General features: G+C 40.6%; 2 protein-coding genes across 2 annotated transcripts; one reads left to right on the forward strand and one right to left on the reverse strand.

Moving 5' to 3' along the window:
- Positions 1–5,435: 5,435 nt before the first annotated feature.
- LOC134798442 (pyroglutamyl-peptidase 1) lies at positions 5,436–7,671 on the reverse strand. The gene is made up of 3 exons (XM_063770883.1): positions 7,313–7,671; positions 6,531–6,766; positions 5,436–5,658 (listed from the first exon to the last, which is right to left on the reverse strand). The coding sequence occupies exons 1-3, from the start codon at positions 7,535–7,537 to the stop codon at positions 5,436–5,438; spliced, it is 684 nt and encodes a 227-aa protein (XP_063626953.1). The 5' UTR covers positions 7,538–7,671.
- Positions 7,672–7,895: 224 nt separating this feature from the next.
- Positions 7,896–12,789, forward strand: LOC134798429 (dnaJ homolog subfamily C member 2). The gene is made up of 3 exons (XM_063770865.1): positions 7,896–8,969; positions 11,126–11,269; positions 11,896–12,789. The coding sequence occupies exons 1-3, from the start codon at positions 8,100–8,102 to the stop codon at positions 12,733–12,735; spliced, it is 1,854 nt and encodes a 617-aa protein (XP_063626935.1). The 5' UTR covers positions 7,896–8,099; the 3' UTR covers positions 12,736–12,789.
- The last annotated feature ends 833 nt before the right edge of the window (positions 12,790–13,622 follow it).

A 13,622-nucleotide genomic window follows, 5' to 3' on the forward strand; every position in this document is an offset into this window, starting at 1 on the left:
GAACTAGTCTCATGCATGGGCCACTTGCACCAACCGCTAACACGGGGTGTAACCGGTTATATCTGGAACAAGGCTGGTACAATTAGAGACGGGTTAACCCCGGGTTAGTGGGATGGTGCAAGTGGCCCTAGTCATTTGTTAGGGAATCCTGCTTCCATCCTAAATGCAGCAGTTGAGACAAATTCCTATAATGTATGCCTGAACAGACGAAACGAGCTTACGCATTAGTTTTTGTGCCACTTCTGATGGGAATATCAGCTCAACTTAATGGGGTTGGCAACTGTCAAAGGTTTGCCTAGATGGCGCCATCATAGCTTGCCCCTTTTTCTATGAGATTTGGCTTAAAGAGCTGGCATCCAGGGTATTAAAAAAAAACAAAAATTTGACACAATTCTAGGGATTGACGGGGCAAGCTATGATGGCGCCATCTGCTAAAAACTTCCACCGGCCAACCCCATTTGGAAAGGATGTCCGGCTGTTACGAGTAGGTATCCATGACTCATAGGCTTATGAGAGTTATGAGTCTAAGCACTAATATGTACCTTAACAAAAGTATTACGCATATTTCGGACCAATAAGTCATACAGAGGTGTCTACTTACCTAATCAGCGATATCGATAATGTTATCAATATCGGTGAGAAACTACATAAACATGCGCCAAATTTATCATATCGAGGATCAGTGCCCACTGGATGTCGCGCGTCGGCTCGCATATACAGAAACATTCTAAAAAATATTAGGTGCTAGTAAAAAATCAAAGTGCAAAATCGAGACTGAGAGGTAAGTGCAATTATTCTTTTGAAATGATTAACAATTTTTAGACCATTCAGCCGGGCTAAGCTAGCACAGCCCGTCCCTATCTTTAATTAATTGTATTTAGCTACAGTTTAGAAAAAGGAGGGTAGTCTGTATCTCGCGGGCGAGATACTTTCGCGCCCCTCTTGTGCTAGGATTACAGTCCTCAAATTAAACATCCTGTACAGTCGTAATAGGATATATGGGATATACTTACATATTAGAGCGCCCAAAGTGCTAACAAATACGTACACTTTGCCAAGACCATAGAGAAATAAAGACGTTATATTCAATACCGACTGCATTTCAGTCATGAATCTAGGATATAACTGGATCTGGCATGAGGGGTGGGGGGAAATGACCGAACGGGATAGTCTTATATATCTTTCAGTAGGAGTAGCAGCGAAAGCGCTATTATTGTTTGTCCTTAAGTCCTTATGTCACAGTCTCACATAATTTTTGTTCCCTACCGTAAATTTAGTATGGATTATGGTGGGCAACAAATAAATTCGAACAATCATAGTGTCGCATTTATTACGTATGTTTTGTCCCTCACGGAGGCACGCGTATACCACTTCTATAGCTATGACTTCAGTTCTCATATCGATTCCCTAGTAATAACGCGGAAAATTTGGTTGTAAATGAAACTTTGTTTGTGCACAATGGTACTAATTATAACAATTTTTTCTCTGTAATTAGTGCCGAGTGCGAACTAGGGATTAGATAAGGCGGCAGACTGGGCGCAAGCGACGAGCGGCAAATCACGGCCGTTCATACATAGCGCTCGACGAAATATTGCATTTTGTACCGTCTTTACTTTTCAGAATGGGTCTCTGTTTGTCCTGTTTCTGGTGCTGCCCTCCGCCACCGCCGCATCACCACGGCCCAGGCTTCGGTCACCACGGCCCAGGCTTCGGTCACCACGGCCCAGGCTTCGGTCACCATCGCGGCCACGGCGGCCCGGGCTTCGGTCACGGCCCGGGACCGGGAGGGCCAGGGTTCGGACATGGACCGGGACCGGGCCGGTTTAGATAAACTATCTATTAACCAAACGCATATTGATAGGACATTTTTGTGATGCATCATAAGGTTGAAGTGATGTTAACATGTTGTGATTTGACCATATAATTGTAATGCCTCTAATTGAATAAAGGAACAGAGAGTTATCATGCAAGACTACCTATATACGGTAAACAATTGAACCAGTTTTTGGATGTCATTTTATCTACGGATGTTATGCGTCCTGGGGCACATGCGTTTTGTATACAAACTGAGCTGTTTACTTCGTTTTTGAGTGTAAAAGTGAATAAAAACTAACCTTTTGTTAACTATGTTTTATTTACAGATTTATAATATAGATGATAATGATAATTGTCAGTAGGTCTGGAATGAAAAAAAAATCGAATTTACACATCGGCTTTCAATACAACCACAGTCCACAGTCTGCCATAAAGACACATTTGAAATACAAATATAATAATGCACTTCTTTATATAATCTGAATTCAACCGAAAATGTTTGTTCCGTGGTTCCTTTTACTGAAAATGACAGATTTGCAGTGCAGGAACAGTGCATTGATATGATGAAAATGATTCATACATACATGTATAATACTTCAGCACGACGTTGAAAATTATTTTATTGTAGATGACTGCGTTTTTCGAATTCATCTGAGACATCTGTCTCTGTCACTCGATTAATGCGAGGGCGAGAGAGATGGAGACATTAAAGCAAGTCACTCACTTTATTTCGGCTTCGGAAGCCAACTAGAGTTCTTCTATTTACATACAGCTTACCTATTCATAAAACTTTACAAGCCTCAATAAGTAAATTTTTGCTTTATCTCTTTTTAACAAATACATAAGTCCAGATCTAGACACGCGGTAGCGTGTCCAGCCAAGTTCAAAGAAAAAGGAACTGGCGACGCAGCAACCGTGTGTAATATTACACGAACCATTTCGAGCTACTTTTGACCCCTTCACAACTTGAAACCTACTTAACCTACACAAATGAAATTTGGCACATGTATTCAAGCCCCTTAGCTTGTCCAAAATACAAAATTTCATAAAAATAGCTCATACAGTTATTGATAAATCAACGTGTAAAAACCGGCATTTTTGTGACTGACTGACATATAGATCACAAACCTAACCCACTTCCAGATGACCTAGAAACTTGAAATTTGGCACCAAGGTAGACTATTAGGTGTATATAGAGGGAAAAATCTGAAAACTGGAAATTATTGATATTTCGATGGAAAAAAAATTATTAATACTTATAGACCAAAATCCTAACCCACTTCTAGATTACTTAGAAACTTGATATTTGGCATGAAGGTAGACTATTAGGTGTATATAAAGGGAAAAATCTGAAAACAGGAAATTATTGATATTTCGATGGAAAAAAAATAATTAATACTTATAGACCAAAAACCTAACCCACTTCTAGATGACTTAGAAACTTGATATTTGGCATCAAGGTAGACTGTTAGGTGTATGTAAAGGGAAAAATCTGAAAACTATTGATATTTCGATGGAAAAAATAATAATTAATACTTATAGACCAAAAACCTAACCCACTTTTAGATGACTTAGAAACTTGATATTTGGCATCAAGGTAGACTGTTAGGTGTGTATAAAGGGAAAAATCTGAAAACTGGAAATTATTGATATTTCGATGGAAAAAATAATAATTAATACTTATAGACCAAAAACCTAACCCACTTCTAGATGACTTAGAAACTTGATATTTGGCATCAAGATAGACTATTAGGTGTATATAAAGGAAAAAATCTGAAAACTGGAAATTATTGATATTTCGATGGAAAAAATAATAATTAATACTTATAGACCAAAAACCTAACCCACTTTTAGATGACTTAGAAACTTGATATTTGGCATCAAGGTAGACTGTTAGGTGTGTATAAAGCAGTGTTGGCCGAAAGTTAATGCGAATTGAAAATGTTGGCCATTAACCATTATAAATTGAACCTTAAACCGTAACGGACGATTACAGATTACGGTTCAATTTATAATGGTTAATGGCCAGCATTTTCAATTTGGATTAACTTTCGGCCAACACTGGTATAAAGGGAAAAATCTGAAAACTGGAAATTATTGATATTTCGATGGAAAAAATAATAATTAATACTTATAGACCAAAAACCTAACCCACTTCTAGATGACTTAGAAACTTGATATTTGGCATCAAGGTAGACTGTTAGGTGTGTATAAAGCAGTGTTGGCCGAAAGTTAATGCGAATTGAAAATGTTGGCCATTAACCATTATAAATTGAACCTTAAACCGTAACGGACGATTACAGATTACGGTTCAATTTATAATGGTTAATGGCCAGCATTTTCAATTTGGATTAACTTTCGGCCAACACTGGTATAAAGGGAAAAATCTGAAAACTGGAAATTATTGATATTTCGATGGAAAAAATAATAATTAATACTTATAGACCAAAAACCTAACCCACTTCTAGATGACTTAGAAACTTGATATTTGGCATCAAGATAGACTATTAGGTGTATATAAAGGAAAAAATCTGAAAACTGGAAATTATTGATATTTCGATGGAAAAAAAAAATTAATACTTATAGACCAAAAACCTAACCCACTTCTAGATGACTTAGAAACTTGATAATTGGCATCAAGGTAGACTGTTAGGTGTATGTAAAGGGAAAAATCTGAAAACTGGAAATTATTGATATTTCGATGGAAAAAAAAATTAATACTTATAGACCAAAAACCTAACCCACTTCTAGATGACTTAGAAACTTGATATTTGGTATCAAGGTAGACTATTAGGTGTATATAAAGGGAAAAATCTGAAAATTCGGAATTATTGATATTTAGATAGAAAAAAAATTAATACTTATAGACCAAAAACCTAACCCACTTCTAGATGACTTAGAAACTTGATATTTGGCATCAAGGTAGATTATTAGGCGCATACAAAAGAAAAAATCTGAAAACTGAAACTTTTTGACAACTGACCGCGCGTTAGCGAGGGTCTCCTTTTCAGCTTAGGCAAACTGCTTTCATGATGAATAGAATACTTACTATAGTAATTTCTGTACAAAAAGTAATGATATCCCAACAAAAACATAAATGTGAAATGAGAGCCAAGTTCAATATTAAGAATATGTGTTGTTGTTGACTCGCTGACAAAAGAATTGAGATCTATATGGGTGCCAAGTTCTGTGCTGTGTAGAAAATCCTGAAATTATAAAGGATTTGTCTTGGCTAGTTTTTACCAACAAACCAAATTTTAGAAAAGTAACGTACCTAGTCAAATATAATAAATAACCTATACGTAAAAACTAGCCAAGACAAATCCTTTATAATTTCAGGATTTTCTACACAGCACAGAACTTGGCACCCATATAGATCTCAATTCTTTTGTCAGCGAGTCAACAACAACACATATTCTTAATATTGAACTTGGCTCTCATTTCACATTTATGTTTTTGTTGGGATTAAAGATCACGACAAACTATTAATAGCAAATTGAGGCTTATATTGCGTTTATAAACAAAGCCCTATCAGCAACGAGTATCTGAGTCAAAACAGATGGAACTGACTTAGTTAAGTGGTTGAGTTGTTGTACAAGCAGTACAAGGAATGTGTCAGTTTAAACCTCGTTAGTATCTTGTAAGCTAACTTCAGCCATCTTCCCAGCGGTGTCGTTGACGCCGTCCCGCTCGCGCAGCTGCGTGAGACAGAGTGCGACGATGCGCTCGAGGCCTCTGGTGACGCGCGCCGTGTCCCACACGTCCGTGTCGGGGACGTGCACGAACAGGGTGCGCGTGCTGTCGGCGGCGAGGGATGTGTAGTAGATGTACTCGCATAGGTATCTGTCAACAGTACAAGGACAAACCGTCAATTTATGACCTAAATCGAAAATTCAAGAATGTCAAGATGTAAAGCCAAATTTATGTCAGATGAACTGTCGCCTGCGGGCTGCGGTATGTTCGGGCCGACACGAGCTTCAAACCTTCGAGAAAAGAGCATGCCTCCATCTTAAAGGCTGCTAATGCACTTGCAACCCCAATGTTCCGGCGGTCCCTGGGCGAGGGTAATTGTTTACCAGTCTGGCGATTCGTCTGCTCGTTTGCCTCCTATACCTATCATAAAAAAAACTATTGCCATAATTATATCGTCTGTGTGATCTGTGTCGGGAATGTGCATCGGCACGGCATATCATCATCTGCATTCGTCGGTAAACTATAACTGATAAGATTATGTATATGGCTGATGCTGATACGTTCGTTATTGCATGCCTCGTGTCGTGTCGTCATGTATATGGCTGATGCTGATACGTTCGTTATTGCATGCCTCGTGTCGTGTCGTCATTTTATTGTCAGTTATGAAATATTTATATGGTATTGTATTAGATCTTATTTGCAAAGTCAATGATCATTGCCAGTTGATACAATAGTAGATAAATCTTCATGACGTCAATGATTCAATATGATACATCACTGAATCTAGCATACTTACTTCATGACATGTGATTCCGCCTCTGCACGAGTTTTAACCACTAATACACGTAGTCCTTTATTTATACCGGTCCTCGTCCAGATCACGCTAATTAGGCACAAATGCTATTGATTTGTGTAAAATATCCAGTAAAACTAAAGGTGCTAATATCCTGGTGACACCTGCACCGCACCCTCTCGTGCATCATGACCCCACTAGACACAACAGTAGCTAGGTCTGCACTCACCGGCCCGCGTCCTTGGACTCGACGGCAGTTAGCTCCTCGTCCTGGTTGAGCTCGGCGCATATCCTGGAGACATCCAGCTTCGTGTGCAGCCTGACGGCGCCGCCACCGGGCGCCGCGCAGCAGTGGTTGGCGGGACACTGCTCGAGGTAGTCCTGCCGCTGGTAGCCCTTGCGGTGCGCCTGCGTCTCCAGCGTGAGGCACTCCGCCACTCGAGACACGCCCACGTGGACCATCAGCTTAAACATTTAAATTTTATATTAGATATTTGTTTTTTTTGCTGAGATCAAGGGCTTTAGACTTGGCTTTACTAGCAATTAGAAATAATAATTTCAATGAATATAGTACATACAAATTGTTACAAAATCAAATAAATGACTTCAACAATTTATGAGAAGCAGATAGAATAACCAAACCTTTTTTTCACATTAACTTAGAAGTTTGATTTTTCACAGCTTCAAGGGACCATAATACCTAAGTAAATGGTTTTAATTACAACTCGATACCTCCACGCGTTCCCGAGATAAAGGGACACACAGACAGACGGACGGTCAACAAAGTGATCCTATAGGATAGGATAGGACTCTTATAAGAGTTCCGTTTTTTTCTTTTGAGGTACGGACGGCACCCTAAAAATCACTAGAAAATACTAGAAATACCCAATACAGTAATACTATACATTTACGCAGTAAATCATTAATTCATAAACTTAAGTATTATTCAGGATTAGGACATTTAAGTGACATTATAACGCGTGTAAGTTTGGTCAGCATTGAAGTAAGTACCTTAGGCTCGTGCGTGTCCCACAGCGCCGGCACGAACTCGTCGACGTTGCTGTAGGTGACGGGCAGCTCCAGCGTCACCAGCTCGATGTTGTGCTGCTTCTCCAGCGCCTCCTTGTCCATCAGCTTAACCGCCTCCCAACTCGCGTTCACGGGGTGCCCCAGGAACGGCCCGAACCCCGTCACCAACACTATCGGCTTGAAGAACAACTCCAAGTCGTTGCACATGTTAACCGTACACAACAGCTCTCTGTGATTATCTGAATTGTTTAATGCACAATGCAAAAATAAGACTACAATATTGCTTTTTGTTTCACAATGTTTTGACGGCTAATGATAAGAATGTCATTGTCAGGTGATAAGTAGTGTTAGTAGGTTGGCGGCACTGCACTGTTGAGCAATTGTTGCCACACGAAAACCTATAGGGGCATTGTACATGATCGCTATCGAAATTCGCTGATATAAAAGTGTTTTGGTTACAACACTACGTGGAACAGTCTCGGTCCTTCAACCTGTCATTCAAGTTTCAACATTTTATCATTCATTCGTTCATTTTTAAATGAACTAAACGTAGTCCTTGATATTTTCATGGCGCGTTTTAATTTTTAATAAATGATGTGCTCTATAAGTTAACATTAAAATTATTAATTTATTGTAGTTATAGATACAGTTTTAGTTATCCGTAGTACTCTTACCAAATTGGCGGTAGGCAACTTAATGCCGCAGTGTTTACTCAGTTATAGGTTATGTTAGGGTCGAATCCATATTTTATAAAGAGACCTTATTTATAATGACGGAGGGCGAGACTAGTAACAGTACGCGGACGGTGGCGGTGCCGTGCCCGTTCGTGAAGAGGAAAGTGGAATGCGTCGGAGCGGCGTTCCTGAGATACTTCAATATCAAATGCCACGGCGAGGATGCTTTGTTCGAAACGTCCACGGCGAACGAGAAATCGGAGGAGGTGGTGTTCGACGACGACGTGGAGTACCTGCGGAGCCTTGACCCTAAAGAATGGAAACAGCAGGACCACTACGCGGTGTTGGGTATGAAACAGCTGCGCTACAGAGCTACGGACGATGACATTAAACGCGCGTACAGACAGAAAGTGCTGCGCCACCACCCGGACAAGCGCAAGGCGCAGGGCGAGGACGTGCGCAGCGACGACGACTACTTCACCTGCATCACGAAGGCGTACGAGACGCTGGGCACGCCCGCCAAGCGCCGCTCCTACGACTCCGTGGACCCGGAGTTCGACGACTCCGTGCCGACGGCCGGCGACGTCAAGAAGGAGGGCTTCTACAAGACGTTCACCAAGCTGTTCGAGCAGAACGCGCGCTGGTCGGAGAAGCGCCACGTGCCGCTGCTGGGCGACGACGACAGCCCGCGCGAGGCCGTCGAGCGCTTCTACGCGTTCTGGTACGAGTTCGACTCGTGGCGCGAGTTCTCCTACCTCGATGAGGAGGAGAAGGAGCGCGGGCAGGACCGCGAGGAGCGCCGCTGGATCGAGAAGCAGAACAAGGCAGCGCGGGCCAAGCTGAAGAAGGAGGAGATGGCGCGCATCCGCTCCCTCGTGGACCTGGCGTACGCGCACGACCCGCGCGTGCAGCGCTTCAAGCAGGACGACAAGGACAAGAAGCTCGCCGCCAAGCGCGCCCGACAGGTAAACCTACTGCCACTACCATAAACTTCTGTTTAACTAAGTACATAAACATGCACAACAAATGGATGGCTTACATTAGACATGGACGGTGTACAAACTAAAACCGTTGCAGGATTGGGCTGTTGAGTGTGTGTGTGTGTGTGTTGTGTGTGTGTGGCTGCATTTTATGTAATAAATTAGAAATCTTTTTACATCATTCTCAATTCCAAAACTCATACCTAATTTTATTTGCCAATAATTTCTTACATCAAATTCTAGTAGTGTGATGCTATGCTTCCCCAGACCATATTACCCTTTCCTAATCTTGTTAGTGGGAGTCATTGCAGGACTGATAAGATTTTGGAACTGAAACAAAATCCCAATTCTTTTGTCTTACATGCATGCTCACTGTGTGAAACCGAAACTCAATTACTCCAGTCAAATTAAAATATTTAAAATGTTTAAAGTTAGTTACTATACTTAATTAATTATGTACTAAAATAAAATGTCTATGTCTGCACCCAGTCAGAACCCTGTTTAGCCTCTACTTGAGATAAGTTCTGACCTGGTCCATTCAATGCAACATTATAGGGCAGTTCAATCTACCAGCAACCTTCATATTGCTGTTTTGACTATCTCTTATGGGACCCCCATAAGAGATAGTCAAAACAGCAGCATGTTTCTTTTGTGCATCATCACATGAAAATTGTCAACATGTAATTAATATGGTGTTGTCATAAAGATGCATTTTATTGATCATGTTACTTAAATTGATGACTCACTTGTGATGAGGCAATTCCCAGAACAATATGTGAAAGATTATATTATTATACTTACTTATAGATACATATATAGATAATTTTTGATCTGAATATGGAGTATGTTTGTTTCACTGCTGTAATTGGCCAACACTGTTAACTTCATTACTTCCTAAAGTAATGCAGGTTCAATATTTGGACAAATAAGAGCAAACTCTTCCATGATACTTTACATATCACAACTAACCCTGTTTCAATTTCACACCTGTCACACAATGTTATGGGACCATCATAAAGTAGGTATCAATCTAGCGATTTTTATAGCATAGTCGTTTTATCTATACACTTGCATGTCTGGGCTATAAAAATAACTGCAGAGTTGTCTTGGTGATATGTACTCTACAATTAATTCATCACGGAATTAGTCATAAGACAAGTTTATTTGCTGATTAGCAAACAAACATTTGATATTAGTAATAATTTCTTATTTAATTTAAATAACCTTCAAGAAAAGAGCGTACTCCCATCTTAAAGGCCGGCAACGCGCTTGCAACCCTTCTGGTGTTGCGGGTGTCCATGTGCGGCGGAAATCGCTTACCATCAGGTGATACGTCTGCTAGTTTGCCTCCTATTTCATTAAAAAAAAAAAAAAAAAAAAATTTATGGTGAATCAGATAAAATAACTTTGAAGTGGGGTAATTTATAAATCGCTATAGTATGAATTATCTCAGGTGATTTTTTCGGGCTCGGACCCTAATCTGTAAAACAAAAGGTATTGTTTCTTTTATGCAGTGGTTACACTACTTACTGCTAATAGCCCCGACATAGGTAACGGGAACAAGCCCGTTTAAAAAGCAAACTTACCGTTCTATTTATATGGTTCAAATTCATGAAACAGCCCATAACGGAGATAACACGTTTTGTTATCTCCAAAAACAAGACCACCCTGATTGTTCTCTGAACGAGCTGTCCCATGAATTTGAACCTTAATACTATCACGATAGTTGCTTTTTAAACGAAATGGTTGCTTTGGCGCGTGCTGTAGAGCGCTCTTAAAAGAAACAAAAGGCTTTTGTTTAACGGATTAGCACCCGAACCCGAAAAAATCATCTGAGATAATTTATGCTATAATCACATATTACTAAACCAGAAGCACTTCGTACTTTGGCAAAGCATACACTACTGCAACGCAACACTTATCCACCTCGCTTCCTCGTGCTACCATAGACATTGCTTGTAGTTTAGTAGTTATTTGCATATTTCAAACTTACCATGCATTCGAAGTTACACCAATGCACCTTACAGTATACAGTCAGTACCGTGAATCTCATACTCCAGTCGTATGAATGAGAAATAACAGTACGTACGTAAGTAATGTAATAACAGCAGAAAAAAATATTTTTGTTTTGTACATTCCAGGATGCCGTGCAAGCGAAGAAGGCGGAAGAAGAGAGGCTCATGAAGGAGGCGCTGGCGGCCAAGCAGAAGGCGGAAGAGGCCGAGCGCGCGCGGATCGAGGCCGCCCGCGCTGAGAGGGAGCAGGTCAAGAAACTGCTAAGGAAGGTAAATTAATGGTTTACTTATCTTAAGTATATCAAAACCGGCCAAGTGCGACTCGGACTCGCGCACGAAGGGTTCCGTACCATTACACAAGAAACGGCCGGCGGACAGCTGTCTTAGTAATAATGGCCCGTTTTTACCCTTTGGGTACGGAACCCTAAAAATGAATAACTATTATTCGAACTCGTTATTTTTATCTTGTTCTTACCAGGAATGTTGCGGATGCAGATTTTTGACATCCGCGGACGCGGATGCGGATATTTAAAGGCTCACGTCCGCGGATGCGGATGTCAAGATTACGTACTTAAAAAACGTCAAATATTACATTTTTAGTAATTTTTATTAAAAAAAAACGAAACGTGTAGTATTTGTGCAAGAATATAATTTTATATTTAATAAACAGTAACTTGGCCGACTTTTCTGGATCTAGACGATATCGTTATAGGTAATTACCTAGCACTACGCCGCCGCTAAAAAGACGTTCCTGTACCGACTTGTTCGACATCCGCATCCGCATAAGCTTCGCATCGATTTTATGCGGATGCGGATGTGGAAAATAATGCGGGAGTTCCGCGGGTGCGAATATTCGCAACATCCCTGGTTCTTACAACAACTTCCCTTTTACACAGGAACGTAAAGCCCTACGAGACTTGTGCAAGGCCAACAACTACTACGCGCAGACGGACGAGGAGACGGTCGCGCACATGGCGGCCGTCGAGAAGATCTGCGAGATGATGAAGGTCCTCGAGCTGCAGGAGCTCGGCAAGAAGCTCGAAGCCGCCGGCCGGGACGCCTTCCTGCAGACCGTCAAGGAGGCAGAGGACAGGCTCGAAGAAGAGCGCCAGTCACTCTTTGAAACTAAGAAAGAACAACAACAGAAAGTCAAGAAGGAACTAGCATCTAAATTACCCATTGAATGGTCCGCCGACATGACACAGTTGCTCATCAAAGCTGTGAACTTATTCCCCGCCGGCACCAGCCAGCGCTGGGACGTGGTAGCCAACTTCCTCAACCAACACGGAACCTTCATAGACGATAGACGCTTCAACGCTAAAGAAGTACTCGCCAAAGCCAAGGACCTCCAGAGCTCAGACTTTTCTAAGAGTAGCCTCAAAAAAGCTGCTAACGAAGAAGCATTTGACACATTTGAGAAGGAAAAGAAGAAAGCGGTCAGCGTTGATGACAACAGCATATCAAAGAGCGACAGTGGATCCAAGCTAGTCAACGGAACAGCCAAGCCTAAAATGAACGGAGACGTACCTAAAGAAGTCAAAGAAGTATCCTGGACGAAAACTGAGCAGGAGCTACTTGAACAGGCCATCAAGACCTTCCCTGTGAGCACTCCGGAGAGATGGGACAAGATTGCAGACTGCCTTCCCAACCGGTCCAAGAAGGACTGCATGAAGAGATACAAGGAACTAGTAGAATTAGTGAAGGCAAAGAAGCAAGCCTCCAACTTAGCTAAATAACATTAAATGACGCCTAGTTCTGTATCAAATTGTAAAATACATATTTTTATGGGATTGAAGTGATTTTAGATTTAAAATTTCCCCTAAAGTCTGTGGTCAATACTTTTTTTCTAAATCTAATGTTTAGGCCTTGTCCTTCGAGAAAGTGATTTAAATATGTAATTCGATTGTTTAATAGATGACAATTTTATTCCTTAATTAAATTTTAGTTTGTTAATTTTGTTATACTAGCATAACAAAAGTAGCTCAAGATGCAATGATCTAAATGAAACACATATTTGTTAGATATTAGCGTGTGCAGAACATTTTGAACACCTCGCTCGCTATAGTTACTTCTGCCGCTGAATGTAGAAACATTGTTTTACGTAAATGTCTACTTAGAGTCGACACACACACTGGAAAGAAATATCTTTAGAAAATTCCTTCGGATGTGCTTTTTTTTACAACGAGAGTCCAGAATTTGTCCTTAGAGCTACTAATATACTAATACTGTGTCCTCAATATCCCTTGATCGGACGTCAACGCCCATGGGACACCTATTAGCGTTGCAAGTAACAATTTTGAATAATATCTTAATTTAGGTACTATTCTTTTAAATAAATGATTTTGTTACCAAGCAAAGAAGCTCTAGTTTATTATATTAATCCTTTTAACGTCACTTTAAACCCCTTAACAACCTATAACGGGAATAATAGTTGTCGACAAGAACGCTTATAAGTTGTGGCGTGCGTTGTGCGTTGATAAAGTAACCTAATGTGCGTAATGAGGTTGGCGTGTGCCCGACATTTTTGGATATATATAATCATATAATGCAATTTAAATTTAGTTTGTGCATTGCAGATAATTTATTTATTTATAAATACCTGTTGCGCCGTAGCGACGAGTTA

This window comes from Cydia splendana, chromosome 16, assembly GCF_910591565.1.
Source record: "Cydia splendana chromosome 16, ilCydSple1.2, whole genome shotgun sequence".
In the NCBI taxonomy this organism is placed as follows: Eukaryota; Metazoa; Arthropoda; class Insecta; order Lepidoptera; family Tortricidae; genus Cydia; species Cydia splendana.